Source organism: Motacilla alba, chromosome 11, assembly GCF_015832195.1.
Source record: "Motacilla alba alba isolate MOTALB_02 chromosome 11, Motacilla_alba_V1.0_pri, whole genome shotgun sequence".
Taxonomy (NCBI): domain Eukaryota; kingdom Metazoa; phylum Chordata; class Aves; order Passeriformes; family Motacillidae; genus Motacilla; species Motacilla alba.
The window spans coordinates 13,399,940-13,424,588 of record NC_052026.1 but is presented as its reverse complement, the minus strand read 5'-3'; the positions used below and the strand labels follow the sequence as shown (position 1 = coordinate 13,424,588).

General features: G+C 54.2%; 3 protein-coding genes and 4 non-coding genes across 7 annotated transcripts in view; 1 reads left to right on the top strand and 6 right to left on the bottom strand.

Annotated features, from left to right (window-relative positions):
- Positions 1 to 3,571, top strand: LOC119705564 (C-factor-like). The gene is made up of 6 exons (XM_038148146.1): positions 1 to 348; positions 854 to 905; positions 1,140 to 1,327; positions 1,411 to 1,569; positions 1,683 to 1,793; positions 2,496 to 3,571. The coding sequence occupies exons 1-6, from the start codon at positions 16 to 18 to the stop codon at positions 2,607 to 2,609; spliced, it is 957 nt and encodes a 318-aa protein (XP_038004074.1). The 5' UTR covers positions 1 to 15; the 3' UTR covers positions 2,610 to 3,571.
- A 204-nt stretch (positions 3,572 to 3,775) lies between these two features.
- Positions 3,776 to 9,615, bottom strand: IL34 (interleukin 34). Its single transcript, XM_038148547.1, has 7 exons — positions 9,468 to 9,615; positions 8,356 to 8,697; positions 8,159 to 8,262; positions 7,792 to 7,869; positions 7,537 to 7,710; positions 4,563 to 4,701; positions 3,776 to 4,477 (listed from the first exon to the last, which is right to left on the bottom strand). Exons 2-7 carry the CDS (start codon positions 8,381 to 8,383, stop codon positions 4,458 to 4,460), a joined length of 543 nt encoding a protein of 180 aa, XP_038004475.1. The 5' UTR covers positions 8,384 to 8,697; positions 9,468 to 9,615; the 3' UTR covers positions 3,776 to 4,457.
- On the bottom strand, positions 4,774 to 4,844 carry TRNAG-GCC. Its single transcript has one exon. It is a non-coding gene; the product is annotated as a tRNA-Gly (tRNA).
- On the bottom strand, positions 5,531 to 5,601 carry TRNAG-GCC. The gene has a single exon. It is a non-coding gene; the product is annotated as a tRNA-Gly (tRNA).
- On the bottom strand, positions 6,569 to 6,639 carry TRNAG-GCC. Its single transcript has one exon. It is a non-coding gene; the product is annotated as a tRNA-Gly (tRNA).
- Positions 7,248 to 7,318, bottom strand: TRNAG-GCC. Its single transcript has one exon. It is a non-coding gene; the product is annotated as a tRNA-Gly (tRNA).
- A 2,628-nt stretch (positions 9,616 to 12,243) lies between the features above and the next one.
- Positions 12,244 to 24,649, bottom strand: part of SF3B3 (splicing factor 3b subunit 3) — a 29,093-nt gene continuing 16,687 nt past the window's right edge. Inside the window, exons 16-26 of the mRNA XM_038148014.1 lie at positions 24,061 to 24,183; positions 22,569 to 22,723; positions 21,306 to 21,480; positions 20,470 to 20,675; positions 19,415 to 19,571; positions 17,943 to 18,068; positions 16,626 to 16,838; positions 15,596 to 15,694; positions 15,038 to 15,181; positions 14,171 to 14,275; positions 12,244 to 13,151 (exon numbers count right to left, since the gene is read on the bottom strand). Coding sequence (XP_038003942.1) covers positions 13,011 to 13,151; positions 14,171 to 14,275; positions 15,038 to 15,181; positions 15,596 to 15,694; positions 16,626 to 16,838; positions 17,943 to 18,068; positions 19,415 to 19,571; positions 20,470 to 20,675; positions 21,306 to 21,480; positions 22,569 to 22,723; positions 24,061 to 24,183 — 1,644 coding nt within the window. The 3' untranslated portion in view covers positions 12,244 to 13,010. The remainder of the gene's footprint in view (positions 13,152 to 14,170; positions 14,276 to 15,037; positions 15,182 to 15,595; positions 15,695 to 16,625; positions 16,839 to 17,942; positions 18,069 to 19,414; positions 19,572 to 20,469; positions 20,676 to 21,305; positions 21,481 to 22,568; positions 22,724 to 24,060; positions 24,184 to 24,649) is intronic.

Genomic DNA, 24,649 nt, shown 5'->3' with positions numbered 1-24,649 from the left:
GAGTGCAACAACCCCATGGTCAAGGTGATGGGTGACCCTGGGGTGCAAAGAACACCCCGCTGCCCCATCCCCTCCAGAAGAGGAGGTGCAGGCGGTGTCCCCCACTCCACCCATCCCAGCAGCACCCGCAGCGGTGCCACCTCCCGGATTATCGAGGCCGATTGCCAAATCTCGCTGGGGCAGCACAGCCGGCTGTGGAGAGCGGTGGGGATGGAGGGGCTCAGCGTGGGCAGTGTCCTGCTGACCGGCTGCGATGGCGGGCTGGGCCTGGGGCTGCTCAAGGGCCTGCTGGAGCAGCCCAGCCCACCTCGGCACATCTTCGCTGCTTGCCTGGACCCCCAGGGCAAGGTAGGGAGGGCACCGGTGCGGGGGGGACAGGAGGGAAGTCAGCTCTGGGATGGGTGCTTGGGGATGCCACAGTCCCACCTGAAATTGGGACGCTGAGTGTCAGCATCCTGAACGGTGAATGGTATGGAAAAATACGTGTGTATATATATATATATAAACCAAAAATACACATACATGCATTAAATATTAAAAACACCTATGTATGTATTAAATGTGCACGTATTTATTTTGCATCTCTTGGTGCAGGTATGTGCATGACGGGGCGTGCAGGGGGGTTGCTGGCAGCCCCCGTGCCGGGGGCACGGCTGCGGGGAGCTCGGCAGCTGCCGGGCTCAGCCAGGCGCGGAGGAGCAGCGACCGCCCCGCATAGCTCCCCCTGGACCTTGTTGTAACCTGTCGGCTGTGACATGAGGGGCCACCCTCTTCCCACCCCGGCACGGAGCAGCCCCCTCTCCCCCCCAGTGAGCTTCCCCTTGTGACCCCCTGCCCCATTTTCTCCACCTAGGCTGTTAACGAGGTGGCTTTGGGCTTTCCCAACGTCATGATTCTGCCTCTAGGTAAGTGCTGGGGCGGGAAAGGGATGAAGCTTCTCAGGATTTAATTGCAGCCGTGGGTGGTTCCAGGAAATGCCACCAAGCAGGTAGGTCCCTTGGCTTGGCTTAGCTCAACCAGGTCACCGATGGGATCAGGAGGATGCTCAGCGGGCTGGGAGGCGCCTCCTGCCACGTCCTACAGCATCGTGCCAGGATCACGGCCACCAGCCTGTCCCCAAACCTCCTGTCCCCTTGCAGATGTGACAGACCCCAACAGCATCAAGGCAGCGGTGAGGAAGGTGCGGGCAGAGGTGGGAAGTGCTGGCCTCAACCTCCTGATTAACAACACGGGCACCACGCGCCGCAGCACCCTGGCCACCGAGACAGCAGAGAACATGAGCCTCGTCTACACCACCAACACCATCGGGCCCCTGCAGACAAGCCAAGTGAGGACATGGGCACCTCCTGCCCCAAACACTGGGAAAAGGGAGGAGGAGGATGGTAATGCCTGAGATCCCATCCCCTGCAGGCCTTCCTGCCCCTGCTGAAGGAGGCGGCTGAGGCCGAAGGGCAGCGTGAGATGAGCTGCAGCAGAGCTGCCATCATCAACATCTCCAGCATCCTGGGCTCCATCGAGGTTGCGGAGGCTTGGGAGGAGAGGCAGGACATCTGCTACCGCTGCAGCAAGGTACCACTGCTGGAGGATGGCAGGAATTCGGAGTCATCTCCTCGGGGATTGCCCCTGCACTGGCCCTGGCATTGCCAGATCATGATGGTAAGGAGCTGAATTCTTCCTCCCAGGCTGCTCTGAACATGCTCACCAAGTGCCTGGCCCTGGAGTACGGGAGCAGCGGGATCCTCTGCGTGTCTGTGGATCCCGGACACGTGACACCTCCCTTGGAACAGGGGATGGTGAGTGATGGGAGGTGCATGCAGTCCTAGTTCAGCAAGGTCCCACAGGTATCCTGGGGACTCCTGGGGGCATCCTTTCCCAGGAGCATCCCTTCCCAAGGCCACCCCTTCCCATGAACATCCCTTCTCAGGGTCATCCTTTCACAAAGAAATCCCTTCCCAGAAACTTTCGTTCTCACAGACATCCCTTCCCATGGGCACATCCCTTCTTCGTAGGGTATTTCTTCCCATGGGCCTCCCTTTCCCATGAACATCCCTTCCTGAGGCATCCTTGACCACGGACATCCCTTCCCTGGGCACCCACGTCTGTGCAGTGCCTCGGTCACACAGTGGCTGTGCCACCACAGCAAAGGGACAATTCCAGGCGCTCCACCCAACCATCCAATTTCTTCCCTATATTTTATTTCCTTTCCCATCCTGATGAAGTGTCAGCAGAGGGCACCCCGGTCCTGCACTCGGCTGTCCCTTACCCTGCTCTGACTGAAAAACGAGTCACTTTTTTAACTAGGGATGAAGAAATTAACCTCCATCCTTACAGCACTCAAATTTGTGCCAAGCCACATCCCTTGGCTGTTGGAGCATCTCCAGCTGCTCCCAAACGAACCCAGCCAGAGCTGGCATTCCAGCATCCCATGGGTGGGATTGGGGGTGTTGGGATGGAGAATCCTGGCTCACTTTTTCCCTTGCCCTTGGGTGTGACAGGGCCCGGTGACGCTGGAGGAGAGCGTCAGAGGTGTCCTGCAGCTGCTGGCCCAGCTCTCAGCCACCAACAATGGCACCTTCTGGGACTGGAGAGGGCAGAGGCTGCCCTGGTGAGAGCAGCATCTGCCCACTGAGCTTAAATAATTAATTAAAGTGAATTAATTGCCATTTCCAGGCTCACTCTGAGTCGGGGGTGGGAGGCAGGATGGCCAGGGGAATAGAAACAGGGATGCACAGGTTGGGGGACGAGAGTTGGATTCACTGGCCCCCTGGCCCGGGGTGCTGATTTGTCCCAGGGAAGCATAAGGAAGGATGCTCCAAGTGTGTTCCTGAGCCCAAAGCATCTCCTGGGGCCAGGATACCCCATGGCTATCCTCACTCTAGGGCCAGAAGCCATACTGCTTATGGGGACATCCCAGACAGCCCCCAAACTCAGCCCTTCTCCTGCTGAGCCAGCCCCAAAACCAGCTGGCCTTTCCATGCCCACCCCAAAGATGCTGCCAGGCATTTTCCTTGCTGGTTCAAGGCCAGCAAAGGTTCTTCCCGTTCCAGCAGCTGGGGGGTTTCACAGCAGAGATCTCCCAAGTCTCAGCACATGCCTAAAGATGTCTTTTGAGACCAGGACAGGGCGTCCTGGACTGACCTTCCCTGAATCCATCCCTGGATATTGTGAATCCATCCATGGATATTGTAAACAGGCTACCATTCTTGATCCTGCGAGTGCTTCCCTGTAGAGGCTCTCAGCTGTCGTTTTTGAAGCCATCTCTCAGAAGAGGGACCAGAAGAAAATGCACAATATCTCAAGGGGGCTGGACACGCAGCCCATTGCTGCGGGGATGCTCTGGGAAGCTTGGCAGGGGTCATTTTGCAGGGACAGCTTCAGTTTCCCCACAGTGGAGGAGGATGAAGGATCATTCCCACATTTGACACCAGGGAGTGGGAGGTTGGGGCTCAGCCCCAGGTGGGTCCCTGGACCACACAGGGACTCAGTTAAAGCCAGCAGGGATGGCAGAGAGGGGCCCTCTAGTTAAAGCTCTTATCGAGCAGTGGATCTACTGGTGAGTTTTATATGAGCTCTGCGTGGGCTTCATATAAACAGGAATCATCACTAGGCATGAAGGGAGGAGGAAAAGGAGGAGGAGGAGGAGGAGGAGGAGGAGAAGAGGAGGAGGAGGAGGAGGAGGGAAGATGTTCCTCCACTCATGCTACAGTGCCCATTGACTCATGAGCCTAAGCCAGGAATACACCAATTAAGGTCTCTAATAGCTGATGAAGGTAATTAACTGAGCTGTAAATGGGGGAGGCAGCCAGGCAGCCCCAGAGCCTCCAGTGTGCCACCTGCACCACGCCACCAAGCACAACAAACAAATCCAGATGTTTCCTTGCTGGGGAGCAGCTGGGGCTGACAGAGGCAGCTTGGCAGGGCTCCCTTTGTCAGAGTCTCTCCCCTGCAGCAGTGAGGGAGGTGGCTGACACCCCAAAAGAGGAGGCAGTGGAGGCAGTGGGGTTCTCTCTGCTGGTCCTTTATTTCGGGTAAGGCTGGAGGCTCCCGGGACCCAGTCGGAAGCTGAGCTGCAATGCTACAGAATTAACTGGTGTTTAATCAAAGCTGAGGAAAAAATACAAATGGAGAGAAACAGGGGGATGCCCTCACCTGCCCTGTGGGCAGGGAGGGCTGTGTGTCCCCCCAGCAGCCGCCTGCCACAGGGGGCTGTGTCTGACTCCACACCCATGCAAAGGGTGGCAGACATTTCAGATGGACAAGATCCCACAGCCATAAACAGTCCCACAGTTCTGGAAAAGGTTGTGTTTGGTCCTGGGAGGAGTGGCATTTGTCCCACCTTTGCAGCTTCCTTGGGAACCCACCATGGGGCTCTGGGAGAAGCAGAACAGAGGCAGCATCCAAGGCTCCAGGGCAAGGAGGTGTCCAGTGAGGGGTGGAGTGAGGGATCTTCCACAGTGTTAGGTGGATTCCCACCGACCTGAACAAAGGGAACAGGCACCATGGTGTGGGACAGGGCGCCCCACACACCAAGGTCGGGCCCCCCACCCTGCTCCCCAACTCACAGGGCACCCCGTAGAGCATCCGCATGACCTTGAGGCAATTGTCCAGCAGTGCCTTGGGGCGCACAGCCTTGCTCCGGCTCTCAGCGCCCGCGCTGTGGATCAGCTTCACCAGATCGGCCACCACCGTTTCCACGTCTGTCTGCAGTGACAGATCACCAGGCTGTCACCAGGGTCCCCCAAGGGACAGCAGGGTGCAAAAGGATGCAGCTGTTGCATTGGCCGGGAATCGAACCCGGGCCTCCCGCGTGGCAGGCGAGAATTCTACCACTGAACCACCAATGCCAGATGTGCGCCGACTCCCGGCCCTCCCCCACACTCCCAAACCCAGCGGGCTGCGGACAGCGCGGACGGGCCCTGACAGCCCTCCACACCCCCACCAACCACCCCAACACACCTCGCACAACGCGCCTCCAGACCGTGGCAGCACCCCTCCCGCTGCCTCACGTCACCTACACCACGGAGGGCTCGGCAGCAGCCCCACAGTTAACCCTCTCATGACACAACGCAGCAAAGCTGGGAGCAAAGCTCCCTCTCTCCACGCAGGGGCTGCAGAACCTGCCCGTGGCACACAACAACCCAGCCACGCTTTGAGCTCACACTGGTGGCACAGCCGCGACAGGCCACCCACATCCAGTGCGCAAAGACAGCCCCCTCTTGGATGGGCAGCACCCCCCCGTGCATGCCTGATTCCCTGGGCCTCACTGCCACCGAGCCAAAGACCCTTGTCACTGCTACCAAAGCAGAAATCCTCACTGTCAGTGTGCCGTGGACTGTCACTGCCCAGTGACAGTGACCCTCTGTGCCACCAAGCCCCCCGGGGATCACCAATGAGCCCTGGCTTTGTGACACTCCTCACATCTGCACAGGGGGAAAGAAAGATGTGCCAGAGAGGTGTGTAATTCCTCCAGGCACCCAGGAGAATTCCCAAGGTCCCCCAAGGGACAGCAGGGTGCAAAAGGATAAGCCGATGCATTGGCCGGGAATCGAACCCGGGCCTCCCGCGTGGCAGGCGAGAATTCTACCACTGAACCACCAATGCCAGATGTGCACAGGGGCTGAACCCTCCCCACACGGCCCCACATCCCAAATTCGGGACAGGGAATGCAACGCGGGCAGGCACTGCTGGCTGTGAGCACACCACACACACACGCAAAGGGCACCCCCAACCCACAGCTCTGAGAGCGCGGCTCCAGCCCATGGGAGCGCCTCTTCTGCTGCCCCACCAGTGAGGAGGGATTGTCCGCAGCCTTCAGAGTTACCTTCTGATGACAACAAGCAAAGCTCCCTCTCTCCACACAGGGGCTGCAGAACCTGCCCGTGGCACACAACAACCCAGCCACGCTTTGGGTTCACATTGGTGACCCAGCTGTGACAGGCCACCCACACCCAGCACCCCAACACCTCTGCCCTGGGGTGCAGCAGCACCTCCCAGCCATAAGCAACCCATGGCTGCATGGAGCCCAAGTCAGGTGGAGGGGCTGGGGGCTGCAGAATTGAAAGTCAGGACACTGGGCTGCACTGACGAGGAACCAAACCCTGGCTTTTGAGGGGGAGCACAGTAATTGTCCCACTGAACCACATATGCCAGATGTGGAGGTGCCCACAGCTGCCATTTGCCTGCATGGCCTGGGCACACTTGACATGAACCAGCCTCTCCCACTGCTCCTAAGCCAGGGACCTCCACTGCCACTGACACAGCACCCCTTGCTGTCATTGAGCCAGTGTCCCTCCCTGCCACCCAGCCGAGCTGGTCATTCGCCAAACCGTCTCCTCTTACTGCTCCCCGGTGCCACCGAGCCAAGGATACTCACTGCAGGCAGAGCTGCTGCTGCCACCCTGGGGCCTGAGCACCCACACAAACTACAGAGTCGACCTCGAGGGGAGACGCAGAGGGAGCAAACTCTACAGAGATGCCCAAAGGAGCAACCACGGGAGCACCTCTGCAATATTCCATGGGCACCCTGGCAGCCACCAAAGGACAGCAGGGTGCAAAAGGATGCAGCTGTTGCATTGGCCGGGAATCGAACCCGGGCCTCCCGCGTGGCAGGCGAGAATTCTACCACTGAACCACCAATGCCAGATGTGCGCCGACTCCCGGCCCTCCCCCACACTCCCAAACCCAGCGGGCTGCGGACAGCGCGGACGGGCCCTGACAGCCCTCCACACCCCCACCAACCACCCCAACACACCTCGCACAACGCGCCTCCAGACCGTGGCAGCACCCCTCCCGCTGCCTCACGTCACCTACACCACGGAGGGCTCGGCAGCAGCCCCCACAGTTAACCCTCTCATGACACAACACAGCAAAGATGGGAGCAAAGCTCCCTCTCTCCACGCAGGGGCTGCAGAACCTGCCCGTGGCACACAACAACCCAGCCACGCTTTGGGTCCACATTGGTGACACAGCCGTGACAGGCCACCCACATCCAGCACGCAGATGCAACTCTCTCGGGGTGCAGCAGCTCCATCGAGGCAGCAGAAGCTCAGGCAGAGAGGCAGAACTGTCACCGGGAAAACAGGGATGAACCCATGGGCACCTTCTGCCTGTTCCCCCGCAACCGCCGGCCCTGGTAGTGCCACCCCGTGACGGAGGTCGGTGTGCGGGACAGTCCCGTTCTCCCCTTCCCAGGTCATCAAGGTCCCCCAAAGGGGACGGGTAACGGGCAAGAAAAAAGATGCAGCTGTTGCATTGGCCGGGAATCGAACCCGGGCCTCCCGCGTGGCAGGCGAGAATTCTACCACTGAACCACCAATGCCAGATGTGCAGATAAGCTGGGGCACTGCCCCACGGCCCCGCACCCCGCTCCCATTTCTGTCCTTGTGCCCTGCTCCTGCCAGCATCCGCAGAACCCACAGCAGGGAAAACCTCCACGCCCGTGCTGTCCCCTCGCGGTGCTCGGGGCTCAGTGCGTGTCCTCCCAGCACGCGAGTGCGAGATGTGCGGCTGGGCTGGGGTGCCAGGGGGGATCCTCACCTGCCGGTACTTGCTGTACTCCTCGCCCAGGGCATCAAAGAGCTGGCAGAGTTCCTGGGTGTACTTCCGGGATGGGTGCTTCTCTGGCAGCACCTCACGGATCCGCAGCACGGCCTGGGAGCTGACATGGAACCAGAGGTACCGCAGTGCTGCCTCCGACACTGTCCCGTTGCGCTGGAGGGCGAGAGGGTAAGAGCCGTGCAGCCCCCGTGGGTCCCTGGAGCGCTCCCATCACGGGAGCTGCCACCATCTTACCAGGCGGGTGATGTTGGACGGCCTCAGCACCTCTTCGTACTGGACCTGGACTGTGTAGTCGATGGGAAAGTAGTGTTTCTGGAAAGGCAAGGAAGAGCATGGGGGCTGGCAAGGGGCAAAGTAATGGGCACGTGCTTGCCAGCCTTATGACACCAGGGAGCCGGTGCAAAAGCCCTTTGATGTGGTCAGCCCCCCGCAGAAGTAGCCCTGGGCACAATTTGGCATAAATTGTCCCTGGTAAAGAGCACAGCACCCTGCACCCAGCTGCTGTAGAGCAGCGGGTGCCGCCCCCCACCCAGGACCCCCCTGGAGCAAATTGTGGCCCCGCAATGCCAGGTGTCCCCCCACCTCCCAAAGCTGGGGTTACCATGTACTGCAGGCGCATCTCATACTGCAGCTTGTCCTGGAGCAGGCGGGTGAGCTCGCATTCGCCCGGCGCCGCGGCCTCCAGCCCCAGCACAGCCAGGACACCTGGGCAGCCAAAGCCGGTGGCATCAGCCCCCTCAGGGACACCCAGTGAGGTGACTCCTGAGGCCATCCCCCCTGTCCCCCAGCTGTACTCACATAGGACGGCAGCGTAGCCCTGCTGCATGTTGATGGCGGCCGTCAGTGGAGCCCCAGGCTGCGCCTACATGGCTGGGGCTCACCGGGAGCCTCCAGGGCAGTGGCGTGGATGGTGTGGGGACAAGGGACAGGTGTAGGCTCCGGGCACTGGCTGCTCTCCGGTAGCCCCGGGCAGTTGTTCCCTGCCATGGATGGGGGGTTAGTCCCCCTTCCCGGCAGTCCCCGCTGGCTTCTCCTCTCCAGCTGGTGGCAGGGAGGCAGCAGGTCCCGGGGCCGTCACAGGGTGGTGGCAGGGATGTGTTTGCAGGGGTGCAGGAGCACCCCCGGACTGCAAGAGGGAATCTGAGGGAAGAGAGCCCCGGCTGCAGCCCCAGGGCAGGACATCCGCTCCGAGCCCCGGGGGCAACGGGGAGGGGACAGCCCCGCGTGAGCCTCGGGTGGCGTGGAGCCGCGTATGCCTATGTCCCGCTTGGGGCAGGGCTACCAGGGCTTCCCTGATGACACCCTCAGGGGATTTCCAGGGAAGGAGGGGGATCAACCCAGCCCCATTATCCCAGCGGTAAGTCCGGCCTCAGCCGAGGAACGCTGCGGGACCGGGCTGGTGAAATGGCCAAGCCACCGCTTGCTGGGTCCCCACACAGAGGTGTCGTGTCCCTCCACCCCTCTGAAGGGGACTCTGCCATGCCCCCGCGCTGTGGAAGGGGATCATAGCACGTCCTTGTGCCACATGTTCCACAGCGCGTCCCCTTGCGAAGGAGGGTGTGTCGTGTCCATGCCATATCCCAGCACAGAAGGGACCCCATCTGCGTCCCCACACCACGTCCCGGTGCCAGGGGGCCACGCAGTGTCCCCACGCGATGCCATGTCCCAAGGGAAAGCAGTCGTGCCGTGCACCGCGCCGTGCCCCCGCGCAAAGGCGCCGTGCGGTGTCCCAGCGCAGAGGGGTGCCACCCACAATCCCCAGCGAAGGGACCTCCGTGCCGTGTCCCCGCGCTACGCCCCCGGGCAAGCGCGGCCGGCTCGCGGGGTGCGTGTGCCCCGTGCCGCGTCCCCCGGCGGGGCCGTGGGTGCCCGGCCGCCCCCCGCGCCCCCCGCGCCCTCCGCGGACCCACCTGGCGCGGGACGCGTCCACCCGCGGGCGGCGGCGGCGGGGCCGTGCCCGCGCTTCCCGGGAGGCGGGCGGGGGGCGGCGGCGCGGGGAGCGGGCGGGGCGGCGGCCGGGGGCCGGGCGGGGAGCGGGGACCGAGCGACCGCCCCGCACGGCCCGGGGAGAGTCCGGTCCTGCTCCGCCGCGGGGGCTCGGCTGCCCCGGCCGGGTGGGCGTCCCCGGGGTAAGGGAGCGAGAGCGGGAGGTGTCCCCAGGGTACGCAGGTAGCCCAGGCTGGGGTGTCCCCAGGGGGCTTGGCTAACCCTCGTGGGTACCTCTCCGCTCCTCGGAGTGCTTTGCTGCCCCGGCTGGGTGTCCCCAGCGTACTCGGCTCAGCCAGCTGGGTGTCCCCAGGGTGCTTGGCTGACCCTCGAGAGTATCTCCCTGTTCCAGGCAGGTGTCTGGGCATCCCGGGATGCACAGCTGCTCAGTTCACCTAGCCAGGGTACCCCTCTGTGCTCAGCTCATCCCGCTGAGCATTCCCGGGTGTTTGGCTGATCCTGCTGGGTCCCTCCCTGCTCCTCGGGGTACGTTGCTGCACCACACCCTGTGCGCGGGTCTGAGTATGGTGAATGCCTCCTCCACTCCTCAGGGTGCTGAGCCGTCCCCGCAGGGTGTGCACCCAACCCAGTCAGGTGTCCACATAGCCCCTGGGGTGCCCAGCTGACTACTCTGCACAGCCCTAGGCTCCCCAGGGTGCTCTGCCGTGCCAGCACTGGCCCCTCTAGGGCGCTGGGCTTTCCTGGCTGGGTGTCCCAGGGCACTTTCTACACTGAGCACCCATGGGCACGTTTTGGGACAATCAAAGTGGGAGTCAGCCGAGTGCCTTCCCAGGATGCGCCCGGGGAAGGGCTGCACTGCTGCACTAATCTCAGAGGGGCTGAGGCATTCTAAGCTGGCTCCAGGCCAGCAGGACTCTGCTCTCTCTCACCCAAGCCCACGTCATCCTCTCAGGATGCTTCAGGGCTGAGCTCCTACCAGGAGCAGGGGCCAAGGGACATGGGACATTGTCCTCCCCCACATCATCCTGAAGAGCCCCTTGGAAGAGCCACTGTGTCTGTGCTCAGGGCTGCTGAGCATCCAAAGGGTCAGCAAGAAAATCGGCTGTCAAAGAGTGGGTCAGTGCTCCCAGGGAAACGCGTGGGAAGGAATGCACTTCTGCCTGTGAGAGCGCACTGGGATTCCCCTGGCATGGAGTCAGGGCCACTGCCGCGCTCCTGCCAAGCTTCCCCTGGTCCTGGCCACTCTCGGGCACGGCCCTTGCCTCCCTCCCAGCATTCAGCGGGGGCAAGATGCTCAGCTCTAAGCAAGGAAGGAGCCGCTCCAGCTCCTCATTCAGGTGTCCGCAGGGATTTTGCCCGCAGCTGCTGCAGTCGCTGGAGGAAGCCATTTAATAGCATTCCCTGCCCACGTATTCATCAGCCTGGCAGCCGGGATGGGGCGAGGAAGAGAAGAGAAAGTGCGGAACTGCGCAGCACTGTGCTGGGGGCGGGTTGCTCTCCCTGGCTGCTCCGGGGCTGGAAATCAGTGCTGGGATGAGCCCAAGGCAAACAGCTTCCCGTGCACAGCCCCGGGCGCTCTGCGCCCACACGGCGGCAGGACCCCAATCCCCTGCGGCTGCAGGGGGGAGCTCGCTCTGAGAGAAACCTTCCTCGTCTCAGTGAAGGGGAGCTGGGGGTTCAGCCAGCTCCCCACAAGCCCCCAGCTACTTAGGGATAGGAATGGGTCCCCCCCAGGCTTTGCCTTTTACTGGAGGCAGGTTATTCACCAGGCACAGCCAAGCAAGTAAAACCTTGCCCTTGGAACCAGTTTGGGAACATTTCAAGATTCTCCCCCCAGCTTTCACTTTCAGGACACCAGCATGACAAAGATCAAGGGCCCCTGGAGCTCTGCTGGAAGGGCCCTCTGATCCAAAGCATCACTCCCTCAGGGAGGACAGGGTGAGCACTTTATGGCAAGCCAGAATCTGGACCCCACAAAGCTCAGGTCCCCTTTGCCCCTTCCTTGACACAGCCGCCCCCACTGAGGCCAGGGAAGGGAGCACAAAGCCCTTTGCTCTGCCAGCAGCAGATGGGTGGGGCTGTCAGAGCCAAAGGGTGCAGTCCAGCCTTGCAAGCCCCTGCCAACGCAGGCAGAGAGGTTGAAACAAGGCAGGAGGGGAGAGGGGGTGCAAAGGACAGGGCAGGAGGGTGTGTTTGCCCTCACCCCACACAGAGAAAGTGAAAGCTGTTCAAAGGGAGCACAGGCATCAAGGACAACCTGTCTCTCCAAGCTCCAAGTGGGGAGCAGCATCCTTACTGGGATGTCACAGGCTATCAGACAGTCCCCAGCAGCAGGAAGCAAGCAGGGAGTAACCCAGCAGAACCAGGAAGCACTTGCTGTGAGGGTACACTCCAACTGGGAGCCTCTGCAACCAGTTACCAAGCCTCTGGGACAAGGACCTTTCCCTAGCCCTCCTGGCAGCCAGCTGCTCCTCCCAGAGCTGCAGCTGCTACACTGGGCAACAATGTGCAGCCATGCTCTGGAACGGCAGCAAAAAGGACTCTTCCCTCTCTCCACAGCCTGCTTTGTGTGCGTCCCAGGGCAGACCAAGCAGCGGGGAACCAGCTCCAGACAGGGCAGGGGGGCAGTGAGGGGCCTGCAGGAGCACAGGGGCTCAGGGTGTGCGCATTTCTGTATTCCTCCTCCTCCCGCCAGGTCAGCAGCAGCTGCCACGAAGGAGACGAGCCCCAGCACCAGGGTAGTGAAAAAACAGGCTTTTATTCTTCATGTGCTGCTCACAGTCACAGCTTGGAGACACTCTGTTGCCAAAGTTATTATGAAACAAATCAAGTCCCAGACTCAGGCCTCGCTCTTCCCCACCCCCAAGAGAGTCAACATTGTACAAAACTCTATTTACAGGGAAAACAGTCAGAAATGGCGAGTCCAAAAAACCCCCTTGCAATTCAGAAGAAAACGTTCAAGACAAGTGTGACAGTTACACCCTCCACAGCCAGCTTCCCATTGGCTGCTCCCTGGACTAGTATAAGCCCAGAGCAGCTCACCACTGGCTACTGAAAGAGGAGCCTGGTAATCCTGAATCATGCCACAGCTCTTTCCTTTCCTAAAATTCTGGGAAATCACAAACTCCACTTGACCCAACAAAGACTCAGCTAGATCTGCCCTACAGAACTTTCAGGAAGACCCCCTGGGACTCCTCCATCCGAAAGGGAGGACAAGGAGATGGGGCTGAGGGTCAGCTGGAGGCGCTGCCTGGGCACTTCCCAAGAGAGAACTGCTCTGGCCAGAAACCGGAATATCAGGAGCCTTCACATAGGCAGCAGGATGTGCTGGGAAACCTAATAGCTGATACTGTATTTACTGGAGTCACGTTACTTTGAAACACAAACCAAGAGGACCAAACCAGTATTTGAAAAGGGGGGGAAAAAAGCACACATTCCTCCTCCCGATGGTGCCTGGAAGAGCACCCAGAGGAGCCGCGAGCATTTCTGCCCCTGCCAGCTGCCACTCAGAAAGCGTAGCGCGTGCGGATGTCCTCCAGCTTCTTGGACACCTCGGGTGGGGTCCGGTCCAGCTCCTCGGCCACATTCTTCTGTTTGTTAGGCTCCATGGAGTTGAACTGCTCACACAGGTCCCCATCAATCACGTTCTGGAGGGGCAAGGAGGAGAGAACTGAATCGAAACCACACAGAGGCACTGAACCCTGCCTAAACAGGGAAAAATGGCCACAAACAGTTTGTTCCCAGGAGTTTCTTAATCCTGTCCTGGAAACAAGACCATGCTCGGTGACCTCATCTGCTGAATAGCAGCAGTTAGCTTCACATTAATTACTGGCCAGCTTGATTAACAAAACAGAAACCCAAAAGGCCTGGGTGCAGCTGAAGAACCACAGAAAGGAAAGGAAAGGAAAAGCCTGAGTCTGAGCCCTGCACTGGGAAGGCCAGGAGAGGCTGTAAGTGATGACAAAGGCAGTTTCAATTAATTGGGAGCAACCTTTGAGGCTATGTATGCAGCAAATCAGTCTCAAGCTCAGAGGCCACCGCCACACTCCACTCCTAGAGAGCTTCATCTGCTGGGACAGTATTCTGACTGACTCCAGACTCATTACTCTGGAAGTAGCTACCACCAGGATCTGTCTGATTAGAGCATTTAGCAGTTCACAGCTTCTAACAGTTCCTCAAAAGCAGAAATAGGCAGGAACAGCTGTTTCTGAACTTGCATTTTTCCTTTGCAGTGGTGGTGGAAAAAACATCATCCAGGGCAGCACTCATTTTGATCCAGCCACACCAACAGCTATGTAATGCTGCTTCTCTGGGTAGAAAATGGAGATGCTGTGGGAAGTAGAGCAGTGCAGCTACAGCACCTCTGGGCTTGGGTCTTTGGACCAACCCTCGGGAGGCTCATTACAAGAGTTAAGAAACCAAAACAGACATGTATTAAGTGCTAAGTACTGTCCTCCTAACAGGCTGCTGCTCAAGAGCCAGCTACCACAGGCACTACACAAGCCATTACTGGCAGTACCTCAGTTCTCCCTACTGAAGAGCAAGCTTGCTCTTATTGTACAAGACAATAACCTTGCCGTGCTTCTGCCAGCCTCAAGGCAGCTCTGTGCCCCAAAGCAACTCTCTGCACCCCATGACCAGGTGATCCCACACGCTCAGGGCTTACCTTCACCGGGAAGTAGTAGGAGCGGAAACTGAGATGGTCTCGTCCACAGAGAGGAGGGTGCTCAGACCGTAAGTGCATTTCCACATGCTGGAAGAAGTCGTGATCCTGGGGAGATAAAGGATTGATAAGAACAGTTTGGTACACATCAGTGCTGCTAGCAAGGCAAGACAACATCCATTAGAAGGTGCTCCTGCACTGGCTGAAACAGTCATTATGTGGCCACTTGGGGTTGGACGAGATGATCTTTAAACGTCCCTTCCAATCCAAGCCATTCCGTGGTTCTATGATTAACAGACTCTGCCAGAGCAGCCCTGCACACACATGGCAGCCAAAGTCACAGCTACCCCCTCATCACTTCTACCTGGAAAGCACCCACAGCAGAGTTAGGCAGCCACCCTGATCAGCCTCCCAGGAAATGAGGCATAGAGCAGCTGTGCAGCATGGAGCTGCAGCTCCAACAGGGAATGTCTTGCCATCCACTGCTCCAAGAGGCCACAGCAAATACAGAACAGAGTACCATCCTCAGGACTTGAAACGTCACTGCCAACAACGATCAACAGTTCAGAGGCTACACAAAGTATGCCAAAGGACTCCTCCCTCCTCAGACAATGAATCACCCAAAGCTCCTTGAAAGCACAAACAGATAGAGAACAACAGTGCAACAAGGAATGCTCTCAACTCTTCATAGAACCAACACAGAACTCAACAAACTCCTTCCCCTTCTGCACTGGAGCCACAGGCTCTCCTGTAGCTCAGGTTTCCAACCACTGTGCAGCTCTCCAGGGAATGCAGCACATTTAATATACTGGCTGTGGATGGGTGCACAAAAAGCAGCAAGACTGCAGCCTGATGCTTGGGCTTGCTTACCTCATGGGAAGTAAAAGGGACCAAGATTCCTATCCCCCCTGATAAGGTGGTATAAACAAGAGATTCAGAGCCTCCTGGAATCAGTGTGGTCTTCTGCAAGGAAAGCACCGTTTCTCCCACGTGATAATTCATAATCACTTCAGCCTGAAAGGCAAGCACAGAAGCATGTTTTTTCTTTAGCTTATATAAAAGCATCAAAGGGCTTGAGAGGAAAGCAGAATAAATTCAGCCAACTGCTAGTTCTGAAATGCCTTTCTAGAGAGGAAGTGCCTTCCACCTGTGACCAGATGGCAAAACTCAGCTGGACAAACGGATGCAAGTAATGAGAGAAAGCAGCAAAAGAAAATGAGCTGCTTCCCTCAGACGCACCAAACAGGCTTCAGCTGTGATTTCAGAAATTTGGCTTGCAGCAACAGTGAAAATAGATCGCCCACAGCACAGCAGATTGTGCAGAAGCAGAAGTGCCAATACATCTCCCGGACAACAGTGCAAAGGCCTGCACAGAAAAGCAGTGCTTTCTTTTCCTACAATAACCTTGTGCTTCCCACAAAGTATTACCTTCTGCGATGCTCCATTAAGCAGGCCCCTGTCCCAGAGAGCTTTGTTGCCTGTGGGATCCTCATCTACCTCATCATTGGTGTTGGGAGGCAATCTCACCTGTGTTGAAAGAGGAAGAAGAGTCACAAGCTGCAGAGAAGCAGCACATTCTCGCTGGAGAACCCTTGTGCTGCCTGAAAGGCTGCTTTTGTGGACTCTGCAAGAACCACTTTATACTTAAAGCAGAATCATCCAGGTGCCTCTCCAAAACAGCCTTTACAGTTGTATCACAACTGTGGTAGCAAGACCAATAACCCACCACTCAGAAGCACAAGCAGGGCCTCACAACCAGCCTCTGCCTGGCCTGGCACTTGCAGATCACGCTGGGAGGTATGGTCAAACCGATCTGAAGGTGGTTTCCACTAAGGAAACAGTTTGATGGATGTGGGGCAGGAAAACTGAAGAGGACTGATTTGTGTGTTTTGGCCAAATCCCACAGGCGCAGCATCTGACACTTGCTGAACTCTGCACTCCGAAGCACCCGAGCACGCTTCAGAGAGAGATCAAAGCTCTGCCAGAAAGACCATCTATTCTTTCCTCATCCCTTGCTGAAATCCAGCCAAGTCGGGAAGTGTTGGCTGACAAAGCCAACTGTGAAGAGGAAGTGACAGAGAAAGCTCGATGCCAGCGATGAGGTTTAGTCAGAAAAAGTAAGAGTGATAACCCTGACTCAAGTTCTCATGGGCCCTTTCATGGCAACAAGCTTCCTTTCAAGGCTTACTAACAGTAAGTTTGGAGGCAATATAAACACAAATTACTGGGCACCTCAGAAATACGTTAATGACTTGCTGATGCTTTAACTTATTTGCTTCATTTAACAAACAGATAAACTGCAACCCACTATGATGACAGAGCCACCCCATGAAAACAAGTCAATGGTACAGGGCGTTGTCTCCAGCTAATGACAGATTCTCATTCTTTTAAGATAAATCATGGATGTTTTAAGGGAAAATATGTCCAAAAAGCCCCAACTTCAGCAAAGCACACTCACCACACAGATGTTACCAAACTTGTCTGCTCCAGCCACAGTGTCGTAATCCAGGAGAGTTGCTGTGGTGACCCACCGGGGGTAAGTGTCATCAGCAAAGATAATGAGCTGGTTCTCATTCCTTTTGTAACGCACCCAGATGAAGCTCTCCTGAACATCTGAAACAATCACTCTGTGCCCAATGGTTTGGATCCCACAGATGTAGTTGGCAATGTGCTTTTGAGAGAGAAAGGACAAAACCTCAGTGCTTCAAACAGGGAAGTACAACTCTACTGCAGCTGAAACACTTTCTCCCCATGAACTGCAACTCACTCCCCACTTCCCATCATTTCCTCCAAAAATACCCTCATTTCTGCCTTGAGGGTCCCACTCTAAATACAGTCTCACTCTAAATACATCATCAATACAGGGCAACCTAACATGCACCACGTGGCATTCACAGCCTTCCCCATAACAACACTATCCAGAGAACAAGTGCTGCTGGTGAGCCCATGATTGGAGATGCCAGGACATCCCTACAAGCAGGCATTGCTTCCATGTCTCCTCACTATGTGGTCATGGAAGGCCCAAGAAGGAAAGCTTCAATTTTTCATGCGAGTAGCGTTTTACGAAAAAAAAAAAAAAAACAACTAACAAAACCACACACCAAAAAAAACCACCTCCCCTACAAGTTCCCAGTCTATCTGTTAGCTTGCTGGAGTTCTTTTGTTCAGTAATGAGCTACTGGCACAGGTTCTGCAACTTGCACGAGAGAGGGAGGAGCAAGCAATTAAGTTAGAAAATCAGGCTCTGCAATTTCTTTTCCTAACGTACCAGAGATGCTCAGCAAGAAGGACCGCCTACTTCAAGGAGAAAATCCCCTTTTCAACATTCTGGGGATCTGACAAGGTGGCCATATGCACCCTCCAGCTTCTGTCCCCCAGCTGCTGATCACCCAAACTAATCAAACATTTCCAGCAATTCTCTTCTATCCCACTAAGACCTCTCACATTTGCAGCAGCCAAAGGAACAGTCTGCACAGACCCCTGCACGCAGTCAGTAACAGCCTGCACTGAGCTGGGACAAAAAGGAACTTGCAGCACTACTGTCAGAAAGGTGGTAAGAAAATGGTGCATGTGTGGGATGCAGAGGGGCAGCACAACTGTCCAGTCTAGTCCAGCACTCCTCTGGATAGATGCACACAGCAAGGCAAACACACAGCTCTGATGACCAAGCAGAAACACTTGGGCTGGAATAGCAGCTAAACCCCGTGTTTCCCTCTGGCTGGAAAGTATTACTTGTTCCAAATGGACGGCTCTGGTCAGGAACAGAAGGCAGTACCTTATTCTCACATTTCCGAAGCAGTTTCTTCTTGCCCAGGTCATACACACGCAGGAGCTTCCCAACTCCAATTAAGACTCGGCCTTGGAATGGAGCAATGGCTGCAGGGACCTCCTCCACAGGGGTCTAGAGAGAGAAGAGGAAGATTGTAAAATCCTCATCATTAAGAGAGCTAACATTACATGAATTTCCAGATTCAGCTAATGGTATGGTTGAAGTTCACTATGCTGTACCAAGGCTTTTGATGTAAAAGACTAATAACAATCTTTTTCTACAGGAGAGGCAACAGGCCAGTCCCTCACAGGCCTTCTGACAGCAGATGTCACACACAGAGAGATAAGAGAGCCATGGGCACTCACACACAATACACTGCTGGCAGTGCACGCTAACTGAAGCATAGGACTGCTGTAAGAACCCCATACTGGGCAGGCAGCAAAAGAAGACAAGAGTCTGGTTGCATCAATTCTTAGTTTTGGTTTACATCCAACAGAAAAACTTTAGACTTTGCCTAAATCTACCCAGACTCTTTTTAAAGCAAGGCATAGGAATGTAATTCAGCCATCTGACATTGCCACCAAAGAAAGTGTTAAATAAGAACTGCAGTGTGTCCACAATTTCAGTAACTCAGGGGTACTGTCTGAGAAATCTCCCACCACTAATCAATCCAAAATGATCAGCAGAGAAGGGGAACATGTACAGAGCTTCCAGTTACAGCATTCCTAGCTTGGCTGTACTGGTTAAGAAAAGTTTATTTCACAACTCCAGCTCTGTCAACTTCCCAGTGGGTGTTCAGTGGCAGCAGAAAAGGCCGTGGTCCAGGACAGAACCCACTCACTGCATCAGGACTCTAGGAAGTGAGTAAGCCACAACATTCCTTTCCATGTGTTCATCTGCTTAAATCTCAGCCACGCTGGAAGCATGTGGGAAGAACAGTAATTTTTCAGCTGAAACTTTTGCTGAAGCCCCTGAGACCTATCAAACAAGTTGGTCACTAATCATTTCTACACACAATCAAACAGCATCCAAGCAAAATGACAGCTGACAACAGCTGCACATGGTCAGCCAAAGACCGATAGTCTTAGCACCAGGGTTCAAGTAACCCAAGTATGAATTTGCTCTGTAAACAACTGCTTAAGCAGCTCTCTGAGCTCATATTCAAGAAAGCAAACAGAGCCATTTCCCTCCCCTCCCTAACAGGGGCATGAAAAACACTGCTCCTTTCCAATTTACTCAATCAAATGGGTAAAATTCGGACTCTTGCGAGATCTGTGTTCAATCCTCAGCTCTGCAAAAGATGTACCAAATTATTTTGTAGGAGGCAGCTAATTTTCTCCAAGGCTGCTTCCAGTGTGTAACACCAGCACGACAATCTTGCCCAGGATGCACCAAGTATTGCAATATTACTGCAGCACTCAGGCAAGTAAGAGCTACCCCAACACTCAGCATGGAAATGACCCCACCACTCCCCTCACCTTGTGCAGAAACTCCAGCTTCTCACCACTATTCACCAGCTTGTATGTGTAGACAAACCCCCCAGCAACTGATCGTGGGTTCAGAATCAGGTCCTTGGCAACTCCCACCAGGACGTACCACTCATCACCAGTGTTGGAGAACCGGCACACAGCCACGCTGGAAAGGACAGGACACACCAGGACATCAGTGTCATCACCACACCAATGCTGCACGCCCAGACTGGATCCCTGACAGAACAACCTGCACCTGCCCAGCAGAGATTTGAGAGTCCAGCCCTTCAACTCTGACATTTCCTTTTAAGAGGTCACTTTTTCCTCCTTGCAGAAATGTTTAAATGCAGATTTGTTCATTCTTCCACACTACACTGTCCATGTGTGTTCTATCAGGCACATATGCCCAAAGCATTTTATATTATCACAATGCCCAGTGTTACTTCACATTTTCACAAGCTGGGCACTGCCTAGTGATGTGCAAAACTCCACTAGAAGCTGTTTTTCAAAGGCTGTTCCCACTGGGACATATACAAATAACCTTCCTCATCTTCCAGTGTTATTTCCTGCTCAGTAAATAGCTCAGGCAGGTTGGAAACGGCAGGTCAGCCTTTTGGACTAACATGACCTAACTCTACTTCACCTGTTGAGGCACTTGCTATTCTTCATGGTTATTGTGTTGGTTTTCCCCTCCAGTCTAACATTTCCCTTTCCATTTAATCTCTCTTCAGTTTATCTGGATGAGAAGGAAAAGTGAGAGATAACAGCACATTCTTTTTTGTTCCTAGGTCTCTTATCTGTCATTTACACCCCTGTGCTGTTCTTTAGGCACTGGGGTACAGCAACCACATTTGGAGCCCCACAAGCTCTTAATGCCCCATGAGGACAAGATTAGGGTTGGAAGGGAAGGAAAGGCAAGACAAATCACTTCTGGAATTTCAAGCCAGTCTTTTGATAATATGTTCCATCTGGATTTCAGCTCAGTAACTGATAAGCAAAAGGAAAAAAACACCTAAGACTCATCACAAGCAGGGACTCTTGCTGCATCTGGCAATGCTTCTTACCTGAAAGCAGCTTCATTCTGCTCCAGCTGAACCAGATCTAACGTATTTCCCTGGATGGGGTTCATCACTCTGATAACAGAGGCCCACTGACCATTCCCTGCCTTGGGAGCACCAAAGATGGACTCAGGGAGATTCTCGTTCAGAAAGGCTGCAGCCATCTCTGCAGCCAGCTCCCTCTCATCCTCACCTGCAGCCTCCACCATTTCCTAGGGCATTAAAGGACAGGAGAAAAGAACAGCTCAGTGATTTCCTTTCCCAGTATGCTGATGCTCTGCATAGTGTACAGCCTCCCTGTTTTGCCTAAGCCCAGGTATTCTGGAGAAAGGTACTGCATGTGAAGACATAAAACCCCATTAAGTCCCAGAGCTTCCACCCAGCCTGAGCTTATTCCCCAGGGAGCCTCAACAGCTCAGAGCATGGCTGTGTCAGCTCTGCCCTGCCCCAGTGACAGTTATCTGGGGAGCTGCTTCCCCAAATCAACAACCCTGGAAACAAACCCTGAGAAGAAAACAAACAACCCACTGAAATGCAAGCATCCTCAACCAACCACAGAAACCCCACAGAACAGTGTTACACAAGCAAGACTGTCCTCCACTAGGGTGGTTCTTAAAATATGCCCTAACAACATGCAAAGGAAGGAATGCTGGGAAGTGGTGCACTCTGCTGCAATTTGTGTTTTGAGGCAGATCTCCACTCCTCTTCCAGTCCCTGCATTCACACAGGGCAGAAAGCCTTGCAGGTAATGGCAGCTGGGAACTAGTGAGGAGGGAGCACTTCCAACTGCAGAAGTCCCCTCGGGGGAACAGATGGGTGTACCTGTCCTCCAGCCCAATTACCTCAGCCATTTGCTGCTTCCTCTGTGCTTTGGTGGCCTCAGTGTAAGCGTTGTGGTCTGTCTCGATGATGATCAGGTTGTTGCTCTCTGGGTGAATGACAAATTTTCGGGGTGTGTACTGCAATGGGAAGGCAACCTGGTTGAAGACTGCTCCCAGCTTCTCCAGTGCCAAAATCCTGGGGGACAAAGATGTGACATGTGTTGAAGACAACCTAAAAACAGCTGTCCAAGAGAATGAAATCGGAATGGAACCTTTTCTTTGTGAAGCTGGCTAGTACAAGAAAGGAGTAGCACCTTTCTCAGGCCAGACAGCAACTAGCAAACACCTCCAGAGAGCAGAGCAAAACTAACATCCTAAAATGGGAGCCCATGGTGTGAGACAGGTATGCGCTGCAGCACAAGGTCTTCGAGGGCTCTTGCTGTTCCAGGATGCGTTCTGACTGGTGCTGAAGCAAGTCTATTCCAAGAGGAACAAAGAGCACATGGAAGAAGCAAAGTGCACGTTTGGGGAACACATCATCTGAATCTAAATGTGACACTGTGACTTTGACATATAATCAAATGCTCCTCAGAGGCACTTCAGTTAAAAAGAGTATGAAAAACGCAATGCCAGCTCTTTCTTCCTGTGACTTGCCAGCTGAAATGCCAGTTCTTCTGGCATTTGGTGTCTAAAAACCACAAGTCTTTCCAGAAAGAATCGCTCCTTTAAAAGCAATGAATGCTGTAATATTTCAATGAGGACAGATATGAAAAAAGTGCCTGTTCAAGTGCATACAGCACAGCATCTGAATTTGTGGTCCATTATTTTCATTTATCTTTTTAGAATCTCAGCTGATCTTTAAAAAAGGCAACAAACACATCCCTGTCATGCCTCTGGTTTCTGAAATCACGTGGTGTATTTCCTGCAAAGCAGCCAATTCAGATCACAAACCACAAGACCCTAATACATAACAGGTCCACATTTATTAAAAGCTTCCCTCTCTCAGGATCAGAGAATTGAAGAGTAACTTACTTATTTTAAAAAGCTAGAAAATAAAAATCTGAGGAGCACACCCCATTTATTTTTGACAGCATAACTCCTTAAATTGTCTATTTTCTGAAACCCATCCAAGTGTTTCTACCAAATCATTATCCATTAAAAAAAACATTTTTGAAGCAAAGTCACTTTACCTCTTTCCTTTTGAATGTCAGGTAGAATTCACCACTGCTTCACCTGCCTAGCATCCCAGCCCACAAGCATTTGTGTTTCCCCTCTGCTGCTTACCTCAATGTGTTTGTGGAGATGGCCACAATGCCCTCAGGGCACTGTTCAGAAGCAAAACCAGATGCAAACTCCAGTGTCTCGTACGACAGGGGAGTCAGGTGGAAGCGTGATTGATAGGAATAACTCAGCCAGGAACGGCTTGACATGGCCAGCACCTGGGAGACACAGGCAGCAAATTTATTAGGTCGAGGAATGGAGGCAAGCTCACTTTATGCACCAGGAATGCATGTACAGTGTCCAACTCTTCCCCACTGGAACAAGTGAACTCTTGTGGGTGGACTCCACCCAGCTCAGAGAACACCTGAAGAGACACTCCTTACTTTCAGCTTTCTCTGGAAATTGCATATGGCATGAAAAGGAACTTTAAAGCACGATCAAGACAACAAATACTCCAACTGAGGTGCACTGACACCACTGTAAAAGCCAAGATCATCTACTACTACCTAGCCTAGACAAACAACACTCTCATATCTCCTTCTTTATTAATAAGCTTGTTCTAATGGGAACAGGTCTTTTAAAATAAATATTTACTATTTTGTCACAATCCACATGCTGTAGCACTCTTAGTGAAATTTACTAAACATCATCACTAGCCTGAATCAAATTATGAGAAAAAGGGAAGCAAACTGACTTCCAAACTTTTCAGCTTTATACATTTGGCTAAATGAGTTTCAGTGCAACCTTAGTTTCTGCCTGAGTGACAACAGCTTATCTCAAAGCAGAGAGAGATTATTCTCCGTTGTTCTACAGGTACTCTCTGCTAGAGCTGCAAAGCTCCTCATCTCCAAGTTACAGCTGGCAGGAGCAAGTTGAAGAGATTCACCCAGTGTACCTTAACACTACAGCAGAGCTCAAATTCCCAGATCCAGCTCCCTAAGCTGATCAGCAATATTTCTCAACTCTGAAGGTGTCATCCAAAAATGAGTCAAGCAGGGGGTGGCTGATTTCCCCAGTGCCACATCAGAAGGGCTGGAAATGGCACTTCTGATGAAACACATTCTTCCTTCTATGCCAAATCTTGCAGATATTTTCCTTGAACCACGTATGGCAGCTGTCCAGCCCTTGGCTGAGCTATTCTCAACATGCAAGGACACAACCGTTCACTGCATCAAGCATTCAAGGGTAAGTTTTCTGCACAGAGCTCTCTCTCCATCTCTGTGCACTACAGCAGGCAAGATGTATCTCTCAGCCCAAGAACCTGCTCACACCTCTCCAAGCACACTGTAAACACAGCCTAAGGGTCAGATGAATCCTAGTTCAGAGAAGGCAGGGCAGCACTACACAGCAGTAAGAGGAGTAAGAGAAGGCTGTTTGTGAAAGAACAAGCTGTGAGCCAGGCAGCTCCATATGAAATCATTCTACTTCCCACCCTTACCCAGAGGGTCCTGCTGTGCTGCAGGGATGCTTCCCCACCCTGCCCACCCATAAGAAAATCTGGGGTGTGGTGCCTGGGGAGTGGATCTGCACCCCTGCAAGAGCTCTCCTCCCTTACCGCCTCCTGGCCTTGCATTCGGACACGGAAGAGTTTGACAGGCCGGGAGCCGAGGTATCTGGTCCTGGTGTCAGAGAGATCGCCAGTGACAGGGTCCAGGACGGTCCGCAGCAGCACGCCGTTCTGGACAGCAGCAAAACAAGAAGATCCAGGTTGAAGGTAAGAAGTAACTTACTATGTGCATAGTTCAAAACAATTGAGAGGCAGTTTCTGAAGTATTAGCTGTTGGTTTTCCTAGCTGTTGGTACAACTCTCCCCTACAGCCACACTTTTAATAGCAAAGAAAGCACAGGTCCCTGCACAGTTCTACAGGGCAGAAAGACTGCCTCCAAAATAAAACACAGACTGAGGACTTCAGTATATCACACAAGCCATAAAAACCTGAGGGTGAATTCCAGATCCTCATCCCTCTTGGTACAAAGGATTTACCCAAAAACTCATGCTCTTCAAAAAGAGATTGCATTCTGATGTCAAACTTGAGGCATGTGGAAGAACCTAAACTGTGATGATTATTTTTACCACATGTTGAATTGTCGAAACAACATTTTTTTGGAAAAGATTAGAGAATCTGTATTGGATGTAACACAAA

Bases quoted from the DNA above. Each gene is read 5' to 3' on its own strand.
- LOC119705564 (XM_038148146.1), top strand. From the start codon at position 16: ATGGTCAAGGTGATGGGTGACCCTGGGGTGCAAAGAACACCCCGCTGC. The intron at 906-1,139 runs GTAAGTGCTGGG...GTCCCCTTGCAG, and splicing joins CGTCATGATTCTGCCTCTAG to ATGTGACAGACCCCAACAGC. The intron at 1,570-1,682 runs GTACCACTGCTG...TCTTCCTCCCAG, and splicing joins TCTGCTACCGCTGCAGCAAG to GCTGCTCTGAACATGCTCAC.
- IL34 (XM_038148547.1), bottom strand. From the start codon at position 8,383: ATGCAGCAGGGCTACGCTGCCGTCCTAT. The intron at 8,263-8,355 runs GTGAGTACAGCT...TTGGCTGCCCAG, and splicing joins GGGCTACGCTGCCGTCCTAT to GTGTCCTGGCTGTGCTGGGG. The intron at 4,702-7,536 runs GTGAGGATCCCC...CTGTCACTGCAG, and splicing joins AGTACAGCAAGTACCGGCAG to ACAGACGTGGAAACGGTGGT.